General features: G+C 40.0%; 1 protein-coding gene across 24 annotated transcripts in view; it reads right to left on the minus strand.

Moving 5' to 3' along the window:
• DTNA (dystrobrevin alpha) overlaps positions 1–16,779 on the minus strand; it is a 344,311-nt gene that overhangs the window by 109,393 nt on the left and 218,139 nt on the right. For all 24 annotated transcript variants that reach the window (XM_032421478.1, XM_032421475.1, XM_032421479.1 and 21 more), the window contains 2 exons: positions 14,838–14,905; positions 4,106–4,186 (listed from right to left, as the gene is read on the minus strand). In XM_032421478.1, coding sequence (XP_032277369.1) covers positions 4,106–4,186; positions 14,838–14,904 — 148 coding nt within the window. In that variant the 5' untranslated portion in view covers position 14,905. The remainder of the gene's footprint in view (positions 1–4,105; positions 4,187–14,837; positions 14,906–16,779) is intronic.

Below are 16,779 nucleotides of genomic sequence, written 5' to 3' on the forward strand. Positions count from 1 at the left end.
ACTGGGATTATAAGTAGTGTTCCCTATTTTAAAATCATTACAAATACTCATCTGTAAAAACTCCTATTTCATAATCTATACAAAAGTAGGTGCTGAGCTGCATTTAGTGCATAAGCCACAGTTTTCTGGCCTCTTCTATGGAGTCTTTTTCAACCCTGAGAAGCAGTTATTCTCAGCATCCATCAGGAATTGCATTAGAGGGAATGAACATGAATGTCGGTGATAGGAATCAGGGCTCTATATAGGAAAACATAGAGAGAGTAGGCAAGGGCTGTGGGGACAGAAATATAGGGAATTAACTAACACTTATGCTGTCTGAACTCAGATAAAAAAAACAAATCTCTTGAAAGTCTATGTACTCCATGCTATATCCAGACAATATTTTTTTTCTAGGTGATGGACAAGTGTCTGTTTTTATGTTTCTCCCCCTCTACTATGTAGTTTTTAAGCTTTGTTTTGTTAATACCCAACATCAATTGTACCTGTAAATAAGGTCTGGACCTAAAAATAACCTGTTCTCCATTAAGGTCATCTCCTTGTAATGTTGTAATGGGCCTTTGTAATGTTGGCTGCAGGGCTGCTTGCCAAATCATTGCCTCTTCTTTTCTTCCTTCTCTCCATTAAGGTCATTAAGGTTTACTTCAATTTCTATGAAGTAAACGCTATGTAAGAATTTCCAATAAAGCAATATACTTACAAATACACTGCCTGGATTTTTTTTTTCGTATTTCTTTTATTGTAGAGTAAAACTCCATTCTTTTTTTTTTTTTTTTTTAAATATTTTATTTATTTATTTGACAGAGACAGAGATAGCGAGAGCAGGAACACAAGCAGCGGGAGTGGGAGAGGGAGAAGCAGGCTTCCCCTCGAGGAGGGAGCCCGATGTGGGACTCGATCCCAGGACCCTGGGATCATGACCTGAGCCGAAGGCAGACGCTTAACGACTGAGCCACCCAGGCGCCCTGTAAAACTCCATTCTAAGGTACCATAATTTATGGTGGATTAGGTTTTATTGCAGACAAAAATGACCATCCTCTAATACAGGGGTGGACGTTCAATGTTGACTAATACTATGTCACATAAACACCAGTGTCCTGGTAATCTGAAAAAGAAGGCTCTACCTTTAAGATAAAATAGCTGTGTTAGCATTTTGCAAGCTCCTTAACATCACAACTGTTAGATTTGTTGTCAGGAAGGAAAACTCAGCAAACACATATCGTACTTACATTTAACGCTTTTGCTCAAGGTAGAAACAATTTGAAAAAGCAACTTAATTTTAGCAGAGTGTTCAAAACCTGCTTGTTTCTCTTCCTTAAGCCTTACTTTTGTGTAGTTTGTAGAGAATGTAATATTTTCCTCATCCTATACTTGATCTTAGCCAAAAGGCCGAGAAGAGATTTTCCTCATCCTAAAATAAGTTTGTCGGGCATAACACTTCTCTGTGTAATGTCCACTAATTCTGTAAGAATCAGGCTAGAGGTCTTCTTGTCTAGGAAACTCCTCTTACTGGCCCTCACGCCCAGAGAGGGCACTACCTCCTTGAGCTTCCGCAACACCATGCCCACATTCCTACCATTACACTTCCATACCGTGTTAGCAGTCTGTTTAAAATTCCATCCAGTCTAACCCAGTTAGACTTTGGGCAACTTTAAGGCAGAGGTCACATCTTATTCACATCACTCTATCCCAAGCACCTAAGCACGGTGCCGAACACACAGTAGGAGCTCGTTATAAGCTTTCTAAATTAAAGGGTAAATGCATGGATGCACTGAGGGACAACCAGACAAGTACGGAAGTTCTAGTTTCCCCCAGGGATGGACTAGCACTCTTTTCCTCACTGCTTTCCAAGGAGGTCAGTGTGACGATGACATGATTCTGGATGTAGGATAAGGCTGAGGAGCACTAAAGAACAGGAAGAGGACAAGGAGATGCCCAAGAATGAGAAAGGCCCATTACCTGTGAGCAGGAGGAATGCGATGTGGCCCAGGGTTGCTGGTGCTAGTTAGGGCCTTTGTAATGTTGGCTGCAGGGCTGGTTGCCAAATCATTGCCTCTTCTTTTCTTCCTTCTCTCCCTCCCTCCCATCCTTCCTTTTCTTTATTGTTTATTTACTTTTTAGTTCATCCCTACCATTTTGTAACACGTTTTTGCAATTCCCTATCTCTGCTGAAAGGACCCAAGGAAGCTCTGCTTGGCAAAACTCTATGGGGTCAGAACCCCCGTCCCTGCTCTTTCTCCTCTCCCTTCCATCCTGTGGTGATGAGGAAAGAAAGTAGGAGGATCCTATCACTTTTTCATTGCTGAATATTTGGAGACTTTTCCTTTTGTTTGAATATGGGTGGTAGGGTTGAGGGAGGGAGAAAAGCCTTTTTTTGTGGGAGCCTCTTCCTTGTCCTTTAATACCAGCCCTCGAAAAACCTTTTATAGACTCCTCAGTGCTCAGGGCTGCAAGTACATCCACAGATTCCTTCCCACATCTATAGTGCTCTTCTCACTGCCTCTTCCCAGCCCCCCCCTTTTTTGGATGGGTTTAGCTTCCTGTAAGGAGTCAAACATGTCTTTGATATCTGGCCAACCTTTGTTTACCCCCTTCTCTTCCTGCCCCAAATTTCAGCTCCATTTCTAGCCACTGAAGCTGAGGAATAAGCTATAGATGAGCAACTGGAAGACTAACCACATACTGCCTGCCCACCTGCATAGTCATGATCTGGGGAGCCTGCCCAGGGCCCCACGGAACATCGGCTGGAGACTCCGGGAGGGTAGAGGTGTGGAAATGGCTGGTTTCCACATTCACCGTGTCTAAGTCCTATGCCACTTATGCAAAAACCGTGTGTAAGTACTCAGGAGAACATTAGGGCTTTCATTTTTCTAATCCATCCAATACTAATTAGAAAATGAGAACAGTTATTAATTTTTACAGCAGTCAGTTTTCAAAAAGAAAAGAGTAAGTTCATATACATGAACTATGAGGCAATGTTCTCTCCAGAAAAATGGATGTGGGGATCTGATGGGGTCAGTGATCCGATGGGGGATCTGATGGGGGCAGTGATGCAGCAGAAGATGCAAAAGGCCCGCTGTGATTAGTGACCTAGTGGCTGCTGACATTTTAAAATTTGGGAACAGGGGCGCCTGGGTGGCTCAGTCGTTAAGCGTCTGCCTTCAGCTCAGGTCATGATCCCGGGGTCCTGGGATCGAGCCCCGCATCGGGCTCCCTGCTCAGCGGGAAGCCTGCTTCTCCCTCTCCCACTCCCCCTGCTTGTGTTCCCTCTCTCGTTGTCTCTCTCTGTCAAATAAATAAATAAAATCTTTAAAAAAAAAAAAATTTGGGAACAAGTCGAAGCAAGTCCCTTTGTTTCTTCAAGTATTATTGCCTCTTTTCATGCTGTGGTCTGATGTAGGCAAATGTAGTTAATACTCTGATACAAAGGGCTAATTTTGTAGCTTCAGAAAGAAACTTCTGTGCTTTCCAGGAGCTTGTAAACATTTTTCTACACTTGTAAGGGAAACACAGATATAAAGAGGACTTAATATTTGATGTTTTATAATGTTCATGGAAACCATTCTGATGGCACTGCGTGGACAATACCAAGGTTAGAGAAAAGAAGAAAAATATCCATCCAGATTTAAACCATCCCAAGGAAAAAAAAGGGGGGGGAGGCGCCTGGGTGGTTCAGTCGTTAAGCGTCTGCCTTTGGCTCAAGTCATGATCCCAGGGTCCTGGGACCGAGCCCTGCATCAGGATCCCTGCTCAGCGGGAAGCCTGCTTCTCCCTCTCCTACTCCCGCTGTTTCTGTTCCCTCTCTCCTTGTGTCTCTCTCTGTCAAATAAATGAATAAAATCTTAAAAAAAAAAAAAATCCCAAGGACAGGATTTCCATATATATCCAGAGGCTTATCCATTTCAATACTTCAGCAGTTAAGAGCAATTAAGCCTTCAGAATTACTTACAGATAGTCTCTCTGCCATTTGTGCATCGTGATACTCTTTATTGCTGTGTAAACATATTTTTATCAACACTTACAAGACAACCAGTTTTAATAAACAAAGTAACAAACATAAACTATAGGATTCAGGAGGGTAATTAGTCCAAACAACTGGCATACTTACAGTTGCATTTCTTCTGAACAAACCTAAGCTTGCATGCTGTTCTGTAGGTGGAGAGTCGGATACGATCCAGATCTTGAGCCCCTGGTGGGGGGAGAAAAGTACACATATGGTATGCCATGTGTGTGGAAAGGGATTTGTAATATTTATAAAGAAAACGACGATAGATATTATAACCCATTCACTTAACTTGATTTTTATTTTTATTAGAATACAAATATAACTTTCAGACTTGAAAAGGTCTGCCTCATATCCCTCAGGTTATAGGGGAAGAGAGCACACATAGCCAGCACGTTGGTTGTCGACAATGTTCATGGGCCGAGGAACACGACCTCAGTCCTGTGGTGTCTGCCACTTCCGAGAACAATCTGCTCAAGTTGTGACTTTAAACAGCAAGATTATAGCAGTGTCATCAAATAACCATTTTAAATGCACTGTGATTGGTCCTCAGAATATGGCTGCGAGGTGAGCACTCGCTGAATATGGGGTATCTTTCCTGTGTGACCTTACGCCAACTGCTTTTATTTATTTTTATTTTTTTATCTATAAGATTACTTATTTATTTGTTTATTTATTTATTTATCTATGAGAGAGAGAGAGAGAGAGAGAGAGAGGGAGAGAAAGAGGGAGAGAGAGCACAAGTAGAGGGGAGGGGCAGAGGGAGAGGAAGAAGCAGACTCCCCGCTGAGCGCAGTCTGTGGGGGGGTGGTGGTGGTGGGGGTGGGTACTTGATCCCAGGACCCCAAGATCATGCCCTGAGCCAAAGGCAGATGCTTAACTGACTGAGCCACCCAGATGTCCAGGTCAACTGCTTTTAGAAACCTCAGTTTTCTCATCTGGAAGTTAGGGATGATGATACTCCTACTACTTATTTCACAGAATTAGAAGGCAAATGCATGACTACACCTAAGCACAGAGAACACTGCCTGGCACATAGTTCGGGCTGTGTATTCATTAGTATTACTAGTACGTATCCTGCAAACCTTCCCGTCAACCTCAGAGGAGACTCCTTTCTAAAAACAACCATTATTCTTTCTTATACTGTGGCTTCCCGTTCCTCTCTAAAGAGAGGAGCACGGTCCTCATATTCTTGAGCTACTTTCCTCATTCTACACTTCTACTCAAGAATCCAGCATGGCTTCTGCTGCTCACCAGGTCTGAATGTTCTGCTGAGAATCCAAGTCCCTCTGTGTGTTCTTTCCATGCCACCAACCCAGTAATATTTCCTATGACTCTATCCAGAACCTCTGCCAGGCTCGGGCTGGTGTCCTCACAATGCTCTGCAGATGGGCTTCTTGCTACATCCACACTGGAGTTCCTGGTGATCCTCCTACCCTTTTCTGAATGAGCTGATCTCTAGACTGTGTCTAGAACATAGCAGACTTTCAACAAATGTCTGTTCTTCTCTGCTTCCAAATATTTGGCTTTCTTAAGCCCATGTTTATGGTTCATAACAGATATAAAGGCACAGAGCTATATTTTGACATGTGTTGAACTTTACCAGTAAAAGTGCTACATAAATGTTTCAAAATAGAATAGTTAGGGTAGGAGGTAAATGAAGTGGCCTAGAAATAATTATATTAGGAGGTCAATTAAGTGCTTTCCTAATGAAACTCGGGATGAAGTAGCAAGTGTCCTGCGTTGAGAGCATTTAGCATCCCCTTGAATCAAACTGATCTCTTTAGATTCATTTAAAAATGATATCAATATTCCCATTGCTTTATAGCTTTATGAAGCAGATCATTAAACATTTATTTTTATGAGAGTGCATTACTTGACAAACAGGCTCATTGACACAGTGCTTGAAGGATCAAAGAGATAGGTAGGGCCTACCCTCACCCAAGGCGGGAATTCTCTTAAACATGCTCTCAAGAGATGGACATGTGGACAATGGCCATATAAGATTATTTTCAAAGATAGGGATGATTATAACTTAGTAAAAATAAATTAACTTTAAAGTCAGTAAGGCTTAATCTTTCATTTCCTAGTTGTGTGAACTTTGACAAGTTTTTACTCGGTGTCTGATTTCTTCATGTATATGGGGGTAACAATATCAGTTTTACCAGCTGGTAATGTCTGAAGCTTGTACCTAGTGAGCACTTAATAGCAGGTGGGACTACTTAAAAGATTTCTTATACCATTTCTGAGCAACAATAAGTGACAGAAATTTCTTTTTTATATTTGAGCTTTAATTTGCATCCCAATAAGTTCAATTCATTTGATCCTTTCTGGATACACATAATCTTTTCTCCCTGCCATTTGATAATTTATTTCTCACACATTGGGAAGCAGCTATCATGATCATGACTAGCATCTTCATTACCATCTGAAGATTATGTACAAACGCCCCTGTCATCATGGAGTTTAGAGTTTAGCTGGGATCATAACTTCTTGACCTTTTAGATTGGAGAGGTTCAATTCCATAGCCATTTCAAGCACAATGTCTACCACAGAGGGAGGCACACAATAGGGCTTCAATACATGCATGTTGCTATTATGATTCTCATTATCATCAGACATGGCTTTGAGACCTTTATCCATTCTAGTCTTCCTGCTCTTTGGCTGACTCATATCTCCTCGCAATGAGATATACAAAATTAAAATGCCAAGTTATTGCCTCGCCTATATAGGATATATAGAAAGCAATCATTACCAACTTTGATAAGGACACTTACTAATGCAATTAAAAAAAAATAAATGGCTCATTCTTCTGGCTCTTTTCATTAAAAAGCGGGTTTTAAAAAATCATATGGACCTACATCTGGTCAGATTTTTCTGTTTTCTAGTTAAATGCTTATTTGGAGGCTAAAGGTAGGATGTTGTATTTATCTGGTTAGTTTCTTTTAATTTTTAGCTCGTGCTTGTAACCATTCTAAAAATTTTGATTTTGCCACTGGCATTTCAAAGGGACTTCCCAGTTTCGTGTCCTTCTGTGGAACATGAACTCTCTAGAGACAGAGAGACTATCAGAACTCCCTGAACACTAAATCTGCCTTTTCCTCTGGATGAAGACGTATTTTTATTGATGCTGAGCTTGGCTCAACATTCAAGAGAGTCTCAATATCTGTAAATAAGTTTTTAAAAGAAGACATTAGGGACATAGATTATTTGTGTAAGTTCTGGGAGAATAATGATAAGCCCCAGGTATCAAAGGGCTGCAATGTCGCACACAATTAAATGTCTTAGTTCCAGCAAGACTGGATCCTCCGAGGACAGAAACTGGCTCCTTGGCACCTCCTTCCCACAGAGGTCCTAGGGGCAATTTGACAAAGGTGCGTCTCTTCTGCACGTAGTCAAGAGGGGCACAGAGATGATACTTAGGGACAGGACACTGACCGCGTTCCCTGTCCTATCACCATGTGAACTGAACTGACCCTCTGTTTTGTTCGCGTCAGGAAGGGGTCTGAGGGTTTCTTGATGTTTCCTATTTGTATAAATTCTTCCTGGCTGAGGATGTAAGCCCTGAATATCAGACAGGATGGGGTGAGCAACGAAACTCAGCTTTTCAGACATTAGCTTTTCACATCACCTTGCACAAAACAATGTTAAGTGGCAACCACAGGATCCATATGGTTCTGGGACCCAAAAAAGCTGAGCTGAGACATGCTGCACTGGCTCTTGCTCTGTTTATCCAACTTTTTAAAAATAAATTTATTTGTCTCTGCCCCAGTAAACCATAAACTTAATTCAGTTTTACATGTGTGGTCTTTCTTCTCAAAAGTCTACAAGTTTGTAGCCTGCCATGGGAGTACTTGCATGTCTTCTGTGTCCAAGTCGGTTAAAACCAAGGACATGAACAGGGCCACAAATAGACTCTTCCAGATGCTACTAGAAGCTGTCCTCCAAGTTGACCCATTACTTATTCCTGCAGACAGGGTCACACCACCACCTATAAATCTACCTAAGTGTAGTGATTCAGCTCACATTTCTCCAATACAAGCACAGTGTAAGAGACTTTGCCAGTATCTTGCTGAAATTAAGGTTCATTTTTATGCCATAGTATTTTCCTGAGCTACCGGTCTAGTAGCCTTATTAAAAAGGGGAATTAGCTGACTTAATTCCTTTATAAAAAAGAATTTTAATAAATGAATAAAGAAGTCAGTAGAGCAATCCTTGTTCTTAGCATGTTGAAATATCTAGGATTAGCACTATATTTATTACGTGATCTGAAAAAAAAATCCATCTTATCATAAAACTTAAAAGTTCATACCCTAGATGCTCAAGAATCTATATTCTCCCTTTTTAAGAAAAAATGGGTATAGCAAAAACAAAATGAGTATAGTATTTCCCTATTTTTTCTTTTTTGCAATGTCCTCTTAATTATTTCTGAAAAAAAAAACGGATGGTATTTTTTCTTTTAGTATTATATCACTGGGATATAATTCTTTAAAACATGTAGATTCAACTCATTTAAAATCTAATATATTAGATTTTCTTCATAATAATATAGAGGGTGCTGGGGGTAAATAATTAAGGGTGGAGATGAATATTATTTTCTAGACTCCTGTATATATTTGAAACTTTTCATAATAAAAACGTAAAGCTAATTCACTTAAGGCAACTTGATGTTCTTGTACCATCTCCTCAAATCTCTCATACCCATGTCATACTTGGAAGAAAGTGATAAAGACAAAAGCAAAGATGCACTTAAGAAATTCTGATTGATTACAGGGCTGCCTGGGTAGCTCAGTCAGTTAAGCGTCCCACTCTTAATTTTGGCTCAGGTCATGATCTCAGGATTGTGAGATCAAGCCCTGTGTCTGGCCCCACACTCCCCCCTACCCCCCATCTCTTCCTCTCTTTAAAAAAAAAGAAATTCTAATTGATCACACTGCTATATTCTACAAATCCTGTTTTTCCTTTCTTTTGTTCTTCCTTCCAAAATTTTTCTCCTCTCTTCCTCTCTGTCCTTCCTTTCCTCACCCTCTCCCTCCCTTCCTCCCTCCTACCTTCTTTCTTTCTTTTTTCTCCTTTTATCCATCTATCTATTTATCCAACCAACCAACCTTACCTAATTTTTGGCTTTCATTTTATTACATTCTGAATAGTTTCACACAATTCATGTATAGTTTGCCTTTCATGTTTTGATAGCTCATTATAAAGCCTTTGGTACAGTCATTCAGATAATTAAATATCTCATTCATTTTTCAAATTCACTCAACAAATATTTGTAGAATAAAGATGAAGCCTATGAACTTTGCGTCTGAACTCTTCCATGCTTGCTGATTGACTGGATCTGTGTGTGCGTGTGTGTGTGTGTGTGTGTGTGTGAAAGAGAGAGAGAGAGAGGAATTTGGGGGTCAAGGATAATGCTCACATTTCTACCTTAGGACACTCAGTGGGATGGGGAGGCCCTCACTGGGCTAGGGTAAAAACATGGAGGAATAGGTTTATAGGTGGGTGAATGCAGAGTTCAGTTTTGGGCTTACAGAGATTGAGGTGCTTGTGGGATGTCCAAATGGAGATATCAGTGGCAGCTGGATAGACAGATATAGAATTCCTGACTATGGAATACATTCCCAGAATTATTAACAAACATATAAAATGCACCAATTTGTCTTGGGCCAAGACTGGGAATGTTTTTCCAAGAGGATACTCTGCATATAGTTAGGGGCACTTAGTGGAATTAATGGTGAGCCCACCTCAAGCTGCTTCATTAGTAGAAACCTTGACAGGGAGCAAGGCTAGAAGGGACACTGAGTTTATATACTGACTATTCTGGATAAGCTGATTTATGAGAATATGGGAGGTGGCTTTGAAGGACTCCTTGGAACTTGTGAGCCATAACAATAATGGTGAAGCCTTGAGAGAAAGTAAAGTTATGAATGGAATTGATCAAGAACAGAACTTTGGTAAAATCTGGCTTAAGGGTGTCTGGAAGGTGCCAAGAGACAGAAAAAGAGAAGTAGAATGGTCAAAAAAAGCAGAACAGCAGACTAGAGTGACATAAGAGAGTATTTCCAGGATAGTGACCCATGGTATTAATATCTTAAAGAAGCTGAAGAGCAAGAGAAATGAAGAAGCAAGTGAAAATAGTCACTGTGTCCACCATGGCCTATAGGGTGTGTGGTGGGCTCACGGTATCAGTCTCATTCATGGCATTTTTCTGAGTTTTTGAAATCAGTTTTCCTAAAAGTCATAGTGTGCATTGCAAAATCATACTCTAGGTTTCATTCCAACTATCCATGTGCTAACTGTAGTCAACTTACTGAAGAACTATCCGCCTTTGAACAATTCAAGGGTTTGCTGAGTACCAACACTCGCCTCTCTTTGATCTTCCATCCCTCCTCTCCTCAAAGGCAGTGGTACCCCTCTGATTTCTGCTCAGGACCTTTTTTATCTCGGTAGGTGGTCTTCCAAGTTCTGAAAGAATGTTTTCCAATCACTCTCCTCTGATTAAAACATACCTACCCTGTGCCCCGTAGGCTTGTAAACCAACATTTATTCGGCATCTAAGGTGAATGGATTTGAAGGTAAAAGTCTATGGTTTGTCCTTAAGAGACGTTCACAATAGATGAGTGACACGTTCATAAATAAGTGTCATATAAGGCAGAGTGATGTCCTCTGAGAGCAGAAAAACAGAGGTGATTTAATTCCAAGAACAAAAAATTTATCTGCTAAAAGCCAATCTGATAAACTTATTTGAGCTGATAATCTTATTTGATGGCTGAAAAGTCAATGTGAGGATGACATTTACCTTTAACTAGTCTTTTTAGTTTTAATTTAAGGTACTAAATAAACTGATAATTAGGGCATTATACTGAAGGGAATTTTTGGTTAAGGGCAACTTGTCTAGAATTTCTTTAACAAATCAATTTCTTTGGTGGCCATAGGGCTAGTGTTTTGTTTTGTTTTTAACATAAGGCTAGTCTTTTTTTTTTCTTATTTGTGAGTCCATGCTATCCTTAATTTCATTTCTTTACCATTTCTTCTTGCTTCCGCTGCTTGTGGTTATGAGCTCAGAGTAGATGTTTAAATCAGATGTGCTGTAATCACCTGAATTTGCCTAAATTTCTTATCAACTGCTCTTCTTGTGAATTATTATTTTCTGTTGTTTGTGCCCTTTGTTCTTTGGCCTTTGTAAGGCCAAGATGCCTTAACATTCCCCTCAGCCTGACTAAACTTCAGACAGGCTTTTTCCCGACCCAAGGCCTCTGACCTCCTTTCCTTAGAGCATTTATTTTAGAAAACTTTTCATTGCAAATTCTTTGTCTGCCCCATTGCGAAGTAATCTCCCAGCCTCTTGCCAGTTTTACAGCCCAGGAATATCTTTCTTAAGGACATGGGAGCCAAACCTTTGAAATGCAATCATTGAAGGAGATCTCTGATTCTCTTTTGGAGGGTAGAAGCTTAACTTTCTAATTGGGACAATTAGCAAACACAATTGACCACCTTTCCCACTACTAATCTTCAGGACTCTTGCAATAGCTCACCCCAGTACTTAAAAGCTCTTCCAGGGGGGTGCCTGGGTGGCTCAGTCATTAAGCATCTGCCTTTGGCTCAGGTCCTGGGATAGAGCCCTGAACTGGCTCCCTGCTCCACGGGAAGCCTGCTTCTCTCCGTCCCACTCCCCCTGCTTATGTTTCTTCTCTCGCTGTGTCTCTCTCTGTCAAATAAATAAAATCTTTTTTTTTTTTTTAAAGATTTTATTTATTTATTTGAGAGAGAGAATGAGATAGAGAGAGCATGAGAGGGGGGAGGGTCAGAGGGAGAAGCAGGCTCCCTGTTCAGCAGGGAGCCCGATGCGGGACTCGATCCCGGGACTCCAGGATCATGACCTGAGCCGAAGGCAGTCGCTTAACCAACTGAGCCACCCAGGCGCCCTCAAATAAATAAAATCTTAAAATAAATAAATAAATAAAAACTCTTCTAGGGAGTTGAGTTCAATCTCTTTTCTCTTGCAGTAGGTCCTGACTGCATTGCAATAATCTTGAATAAAGTCTTCCCTGCCTTAACTCCTTCATGTGCAATTTTTCTTTGGCATTTGTAATTTCCAAAACAAAGACTCTACTTGGCACTTTCTTTTGCTGTTTAAAAAAATTATTTCTAGAAAATACTTAGCTGACCGGATTTACAATTTCTTCTTTCCTTTTTAGCTCCCTCACAGATTCCTGGGGGAACTTACTTTCCAAGGCCTGATGTCAGTCTTCCCTGATAACAGTTTCTTTGTCTTTTTTTTTTTTTTTTTGGTGTCTTGCTGATAGAGCTGCTGGGGTAACCCATGTATTTTTCAACTATTTAACACATTCTCAAGGAGATCACCTCTCTCTTTTGTATGACAGCCTACCTATCAACATCAATTCTTCCTTTGTAATCAGCCAGTTGTCTTATCTGGCAGAATCCCACTTACTGTGGACATGTCCTACTTAGTGTCAATTTAAATAGGATGCTCATGAAAGCATTGTTAAGGTACGATGTGTTTTCCCGTTTTTGGTCAACATCTGAGTCTATTATTTAGCATACCCAAGGAAGAAAGACACACATTTGTGTGGCTTGCTTAACTCTTCCGATCACTAATCAGAACTCATAAAATGATTCAATAAAGTGCATGACATCCCGGAGAAGTTTCTATGAGAAGATAAAGTTACCATTTGGGAAATGAATGCACAATTTTCCTATGTCTCTCTCATTTGAAAAATTTAGAGCTTTTCTGTTTCTGTGGCTATAAAACTTAACGTCAATCATCCTTTGACATTTGTGACATCCGTATTTGTCTGTGCCAAGGACTTCACCAGGTTTAGAAGGAACTGGGACAGTGTACTTAAATTTGGGTAAGTATTTACAAAATCATGAAATAAGCACACTTTTATAATTCTTGCAATGTGTTGGCTGAAACATCTTTAATGTAACAATGATAAATTCAAAGATTTCCCCCCAAGACTTTACTGCTTTGTTATGTTAAATATTAATATATTTTTCTTTTTCTGACAAAGCACTGGCCCATGATGTTTGGGGCTCCTGACTTTCAGTCTAAGAATCTATGGTATGAGAGGACACCTGTGCTGGCCTGCATTTTGTGGAGACAGGGAGAGGTAATTAGGTTCCTTCCTTGGTTACATTTGTATCAACAAAGGGCACAATTCCAGGTGGCTAGCCATGCCAGAAGTGAAGATACAGGACCAAACATGGCCAAGGAAATTGGAAGGTCATGGCTGCAACTCTCTCAGGTGCTATAGACAGGTCTCTGAAAGTGGAAAAAGCAAGGAGCATGATTGAGATTCCTCACATCAATTTCAATTTTCTTTCCTTTTTGTTAGTTCTAATGCTGTCTTGGTGCCTCCAGATAATTGGGAAATGATAAAGAAAAATATGAATCTTATTATCTGGGGCCTTCCTTTATCTGCTCCCAACCCTCATTCTTGCCAAATCAGTTCCAGTCTTCAGTAGAAACCTAATTTTGTCTACTGCTTTCTCAGAGAGGAAGGCTAACAACTCACTTCCGCTCATCCTTATTCCTTATGCAAGGAAGGAGAGATAAAAAGACAATAAGAGAAGTGTATTTTTTTCTTTATAACATTGAATTTGAGATGTGCCCCCCACCACGACAAGTTCTTCTTCTTTATGAATAAGAAACAATGGTTTGTGGGGCACCTGGGTGGCTCAGTTGGTTAAGTGTCAGACTCTTGATTTCAGCTCAGGTCATGATCTCAGGGTCGTGAGACTGAGCCCCAAGTTGGGCTCTGCACTGAGCGTGGAGCCTGCTTAAGTTTCTCTCTCCCTCTCCCTCTGCCCCACCACCCTTGCTGGTGCATGCTCTACTTCTCTCTTTAAAAAAAAAAAAAAAAAAGAAAGAAACTATGGTCTGTAATGGAGACACTACCAGCCAATTACTTACATGGCAACCAGGCGTTTACATAAATCAATAACCTTTATTTAACGGATTCTCCACTGAGGTAAGTATAGTTTTGGTTTGGTCCCTCATGTAGCAGGTTACCTCTAAGCTCTATTTTTTTTTTTTTAAGATTTATTTATTTATTTTACAGAGAGAGCATGCGTGTGAGTAGGGGGGAGGGGCAGAGGGAGAAGGAGAGAGAGAGAATTTCAAGCTGTCTCCCCATCTAGTGTGGAACCTGACTCTGGGCTCAGTCCTAGGACCCTAAGATCATGACCTGAGCCGAAACCAAGAGTCCGATGCTTAACTGACTGAGCCACACAGTCGCCCCACCTCCAAACTCTTTTTAACTTTATTTTCCTTTTCACTTTTTAGGAACTGGTTTGTGGGACAGACTCTTCCCCTTTCCATAAAGTCCAAATGACAGTGTATAGTTTGGTCTGGTGATCATGCCTGATTCTTCTTTCCCACAGGAACGTATGATGTCATTTTGCAGTTAAAACATTCAATAATTCATTTCACAAACTTTTATCTAGTGCCTATAATTTGCCAGACACAGTGATATTGTGGGGACACGAGCACAGATTTTAAAATTTAGTGGACCATATTTGTGCCAACACTAGTGTTGACTTGATAGTGTCCATGTATATAGATATACATTTGGCTCTGCAAAACTTTTTCTTTCATAGAAAATATACAGTCTAGTAACAAATTGTGATGATTCGCTGACTAATTTCACTCTTACCTAATAGGAAGCAAAATTGCCCAAATGTACATTTTATACAAGGGATTTAGGATTTTAAGGAAAAGCACAAATGCCATAAGGATTAAGTGGTTATTTCCAGTTTTTCCATGAGTGTTCAATGGAAACGATAGGGTGTTCCTTAAAAGTTCTGTACTTACTCATCTCTGCAAACAGCTGTCTTCTTTCTGCCATGGTATTTCCTCTTTTCCCACTATCTTCAATCATTCTAGGAGACAAAATGGTTACAGTGTTACTACCCTCATGCTAATGAGGCAAAGAGCCATTTCTATGTAAACGCACTTGCTGTAGTGATGCCACAAACTATTTAAAACTGTGTATTTAAGAGGTGTAGCTTTACTTTCACTAATTTAAATCACCATACATATTTTTTCCATACACAATGTTGTTGCAATTGTTAGAGGAGGTATAAAATTTTTATTTTCTAACATAAAAATAACTACAATAGCAGATGACCTTGTGCGAAACTGAATTCAACCATCCACCATCTGTTAGGTGGTTCATTTCCCATATAGTTTCTCTTTCAATTTGGGGGGAATATCTATGAAGAATATAGAGCAGATATTACAGATTCCATTCAAGAAATGATGATATTGAGAATCTCATGAGATTTAGTAAAGTGAATGGTGAAAACATTTGGACTCCAAGACCAGTTCGCCTTCCACCATATTCTGCTGCAGGTTGTCCCTGTGCACCCCAAACCCTAGTTTGGATGCAGGTTATTTTCTAAATATTGATCTCTAAGTTGAGTGTTTGGAACCTGCAACAGTTTTTCTATGCATAATAATTTCATGCAAGGTGGTTAGGTTCACATCTCTCTGCTTAACCATACTACTGTCTGCAGTAATCATTTAAAAAGTGCTATGAAAATGCCAACAGATAAAACAGAGAATCAAAAAATGTTTAAAAAAATTAAAATTTGACTTGAGGAGAAAGAAGATAATGAGAAAGTTAATGGAAATGTTGTTCAGCTTGATAGAAGAATTTGGGGTAAATATTAAGGGTTTTACAGGTTGCTGGAGTTGATTTTTTATTGTATCTAATTAAGCTTTTGAAAAACTTAAGTTTCCTCTCTCATACATGCAAATACATATACACATATACCACCCTGTTCTGATTCTCAGGGGCAATAAACAGAAGGCATAGCTGATCTTTTTGCCTGTCTTTCAATGGACCCTGCTCTTTCTCAAATATGGTTCTCTGTCTGTGCTATTTTTTGGTCCGGATCCCCTCCTCCCTATGCCTGGCTAACTTGCAATAACTTTTCAGCTCTTAGTTTAGGTGGATCTTCCTCTGAAATGCTCCCTAATTCTATAATTGTCTGGGTTTGGTGCCTTTCCTCTGGCCTCCACAGCCCACTATCCCTTTTTCTCAATGCTGAAAATTCACTTAACAAATCTTTATTGAGTGCCTTCTATATCCAGGAACCAAATTAAGTTCTAGGTATACAACAATGATCAAGTCACAGTTCCTACCCCCAAGGTGCTTATACTCTAGTCAGGCAGATAAAAAGCATAGAAGCAATGAAACCACTAGGAAGTAATTATAGCCATAGTAGTGGAAAGATATGTGAGTATGAGAGACATTGACTACCTGAGGGTAAATTTAACAGAATTGGGTTGCAGAAGACAGGTCAAAAGATAATGGAGCTGTGTACAAAATAACTCACCTAAGGGTAAAAGAAAATATTGGTGAAAACCAATGTGATGCCAGTTATTCTGGTCAAAGAGCCTCACCAGTTGTTTCTATGAGTGAAGGATAATTTGCCTACTGACAGGAAGGGAACGAAGGGCATGGAACAGCTTTGGTTTACAGAGTTTAGGGAAGAGTGTGTTCCCATTCACCATGGGTGATGACGTACCCAGGGTCTGGCCTAAATAATAACTGGAAAAGAATAGGGTTATTAATGAAGTGTCTTCAATTTGGTAACAATTCAGTGCTGAACACAGTCAAGTACTTTCTTTTTATGATTTTAAATATGCAGGTATGGTTAGTATATAGAGATCACACTCTTCCTGATTCACAGAACCCTATCTCCTTTCCTCCAGAGGAAGTGGGTAGATAATAATCTGACATTCACAA

This window comes from Phoca vitulina, unplaced genomic scaffold (genome assembly GCF_004348235.1).
Source record: "Phoca vitulina isolate PV1807 unplaced genomic scaffold, GSC_HSeal_1.0 scaffold24, whole genome shotgun sequence".
Taxonomy (NCBI): domain Eukaryota; kingdom Metazoa; phylum Chordata; class Mammalia; order Carnivora; family Phocidae; genus Phoca; species Phoca vitulina.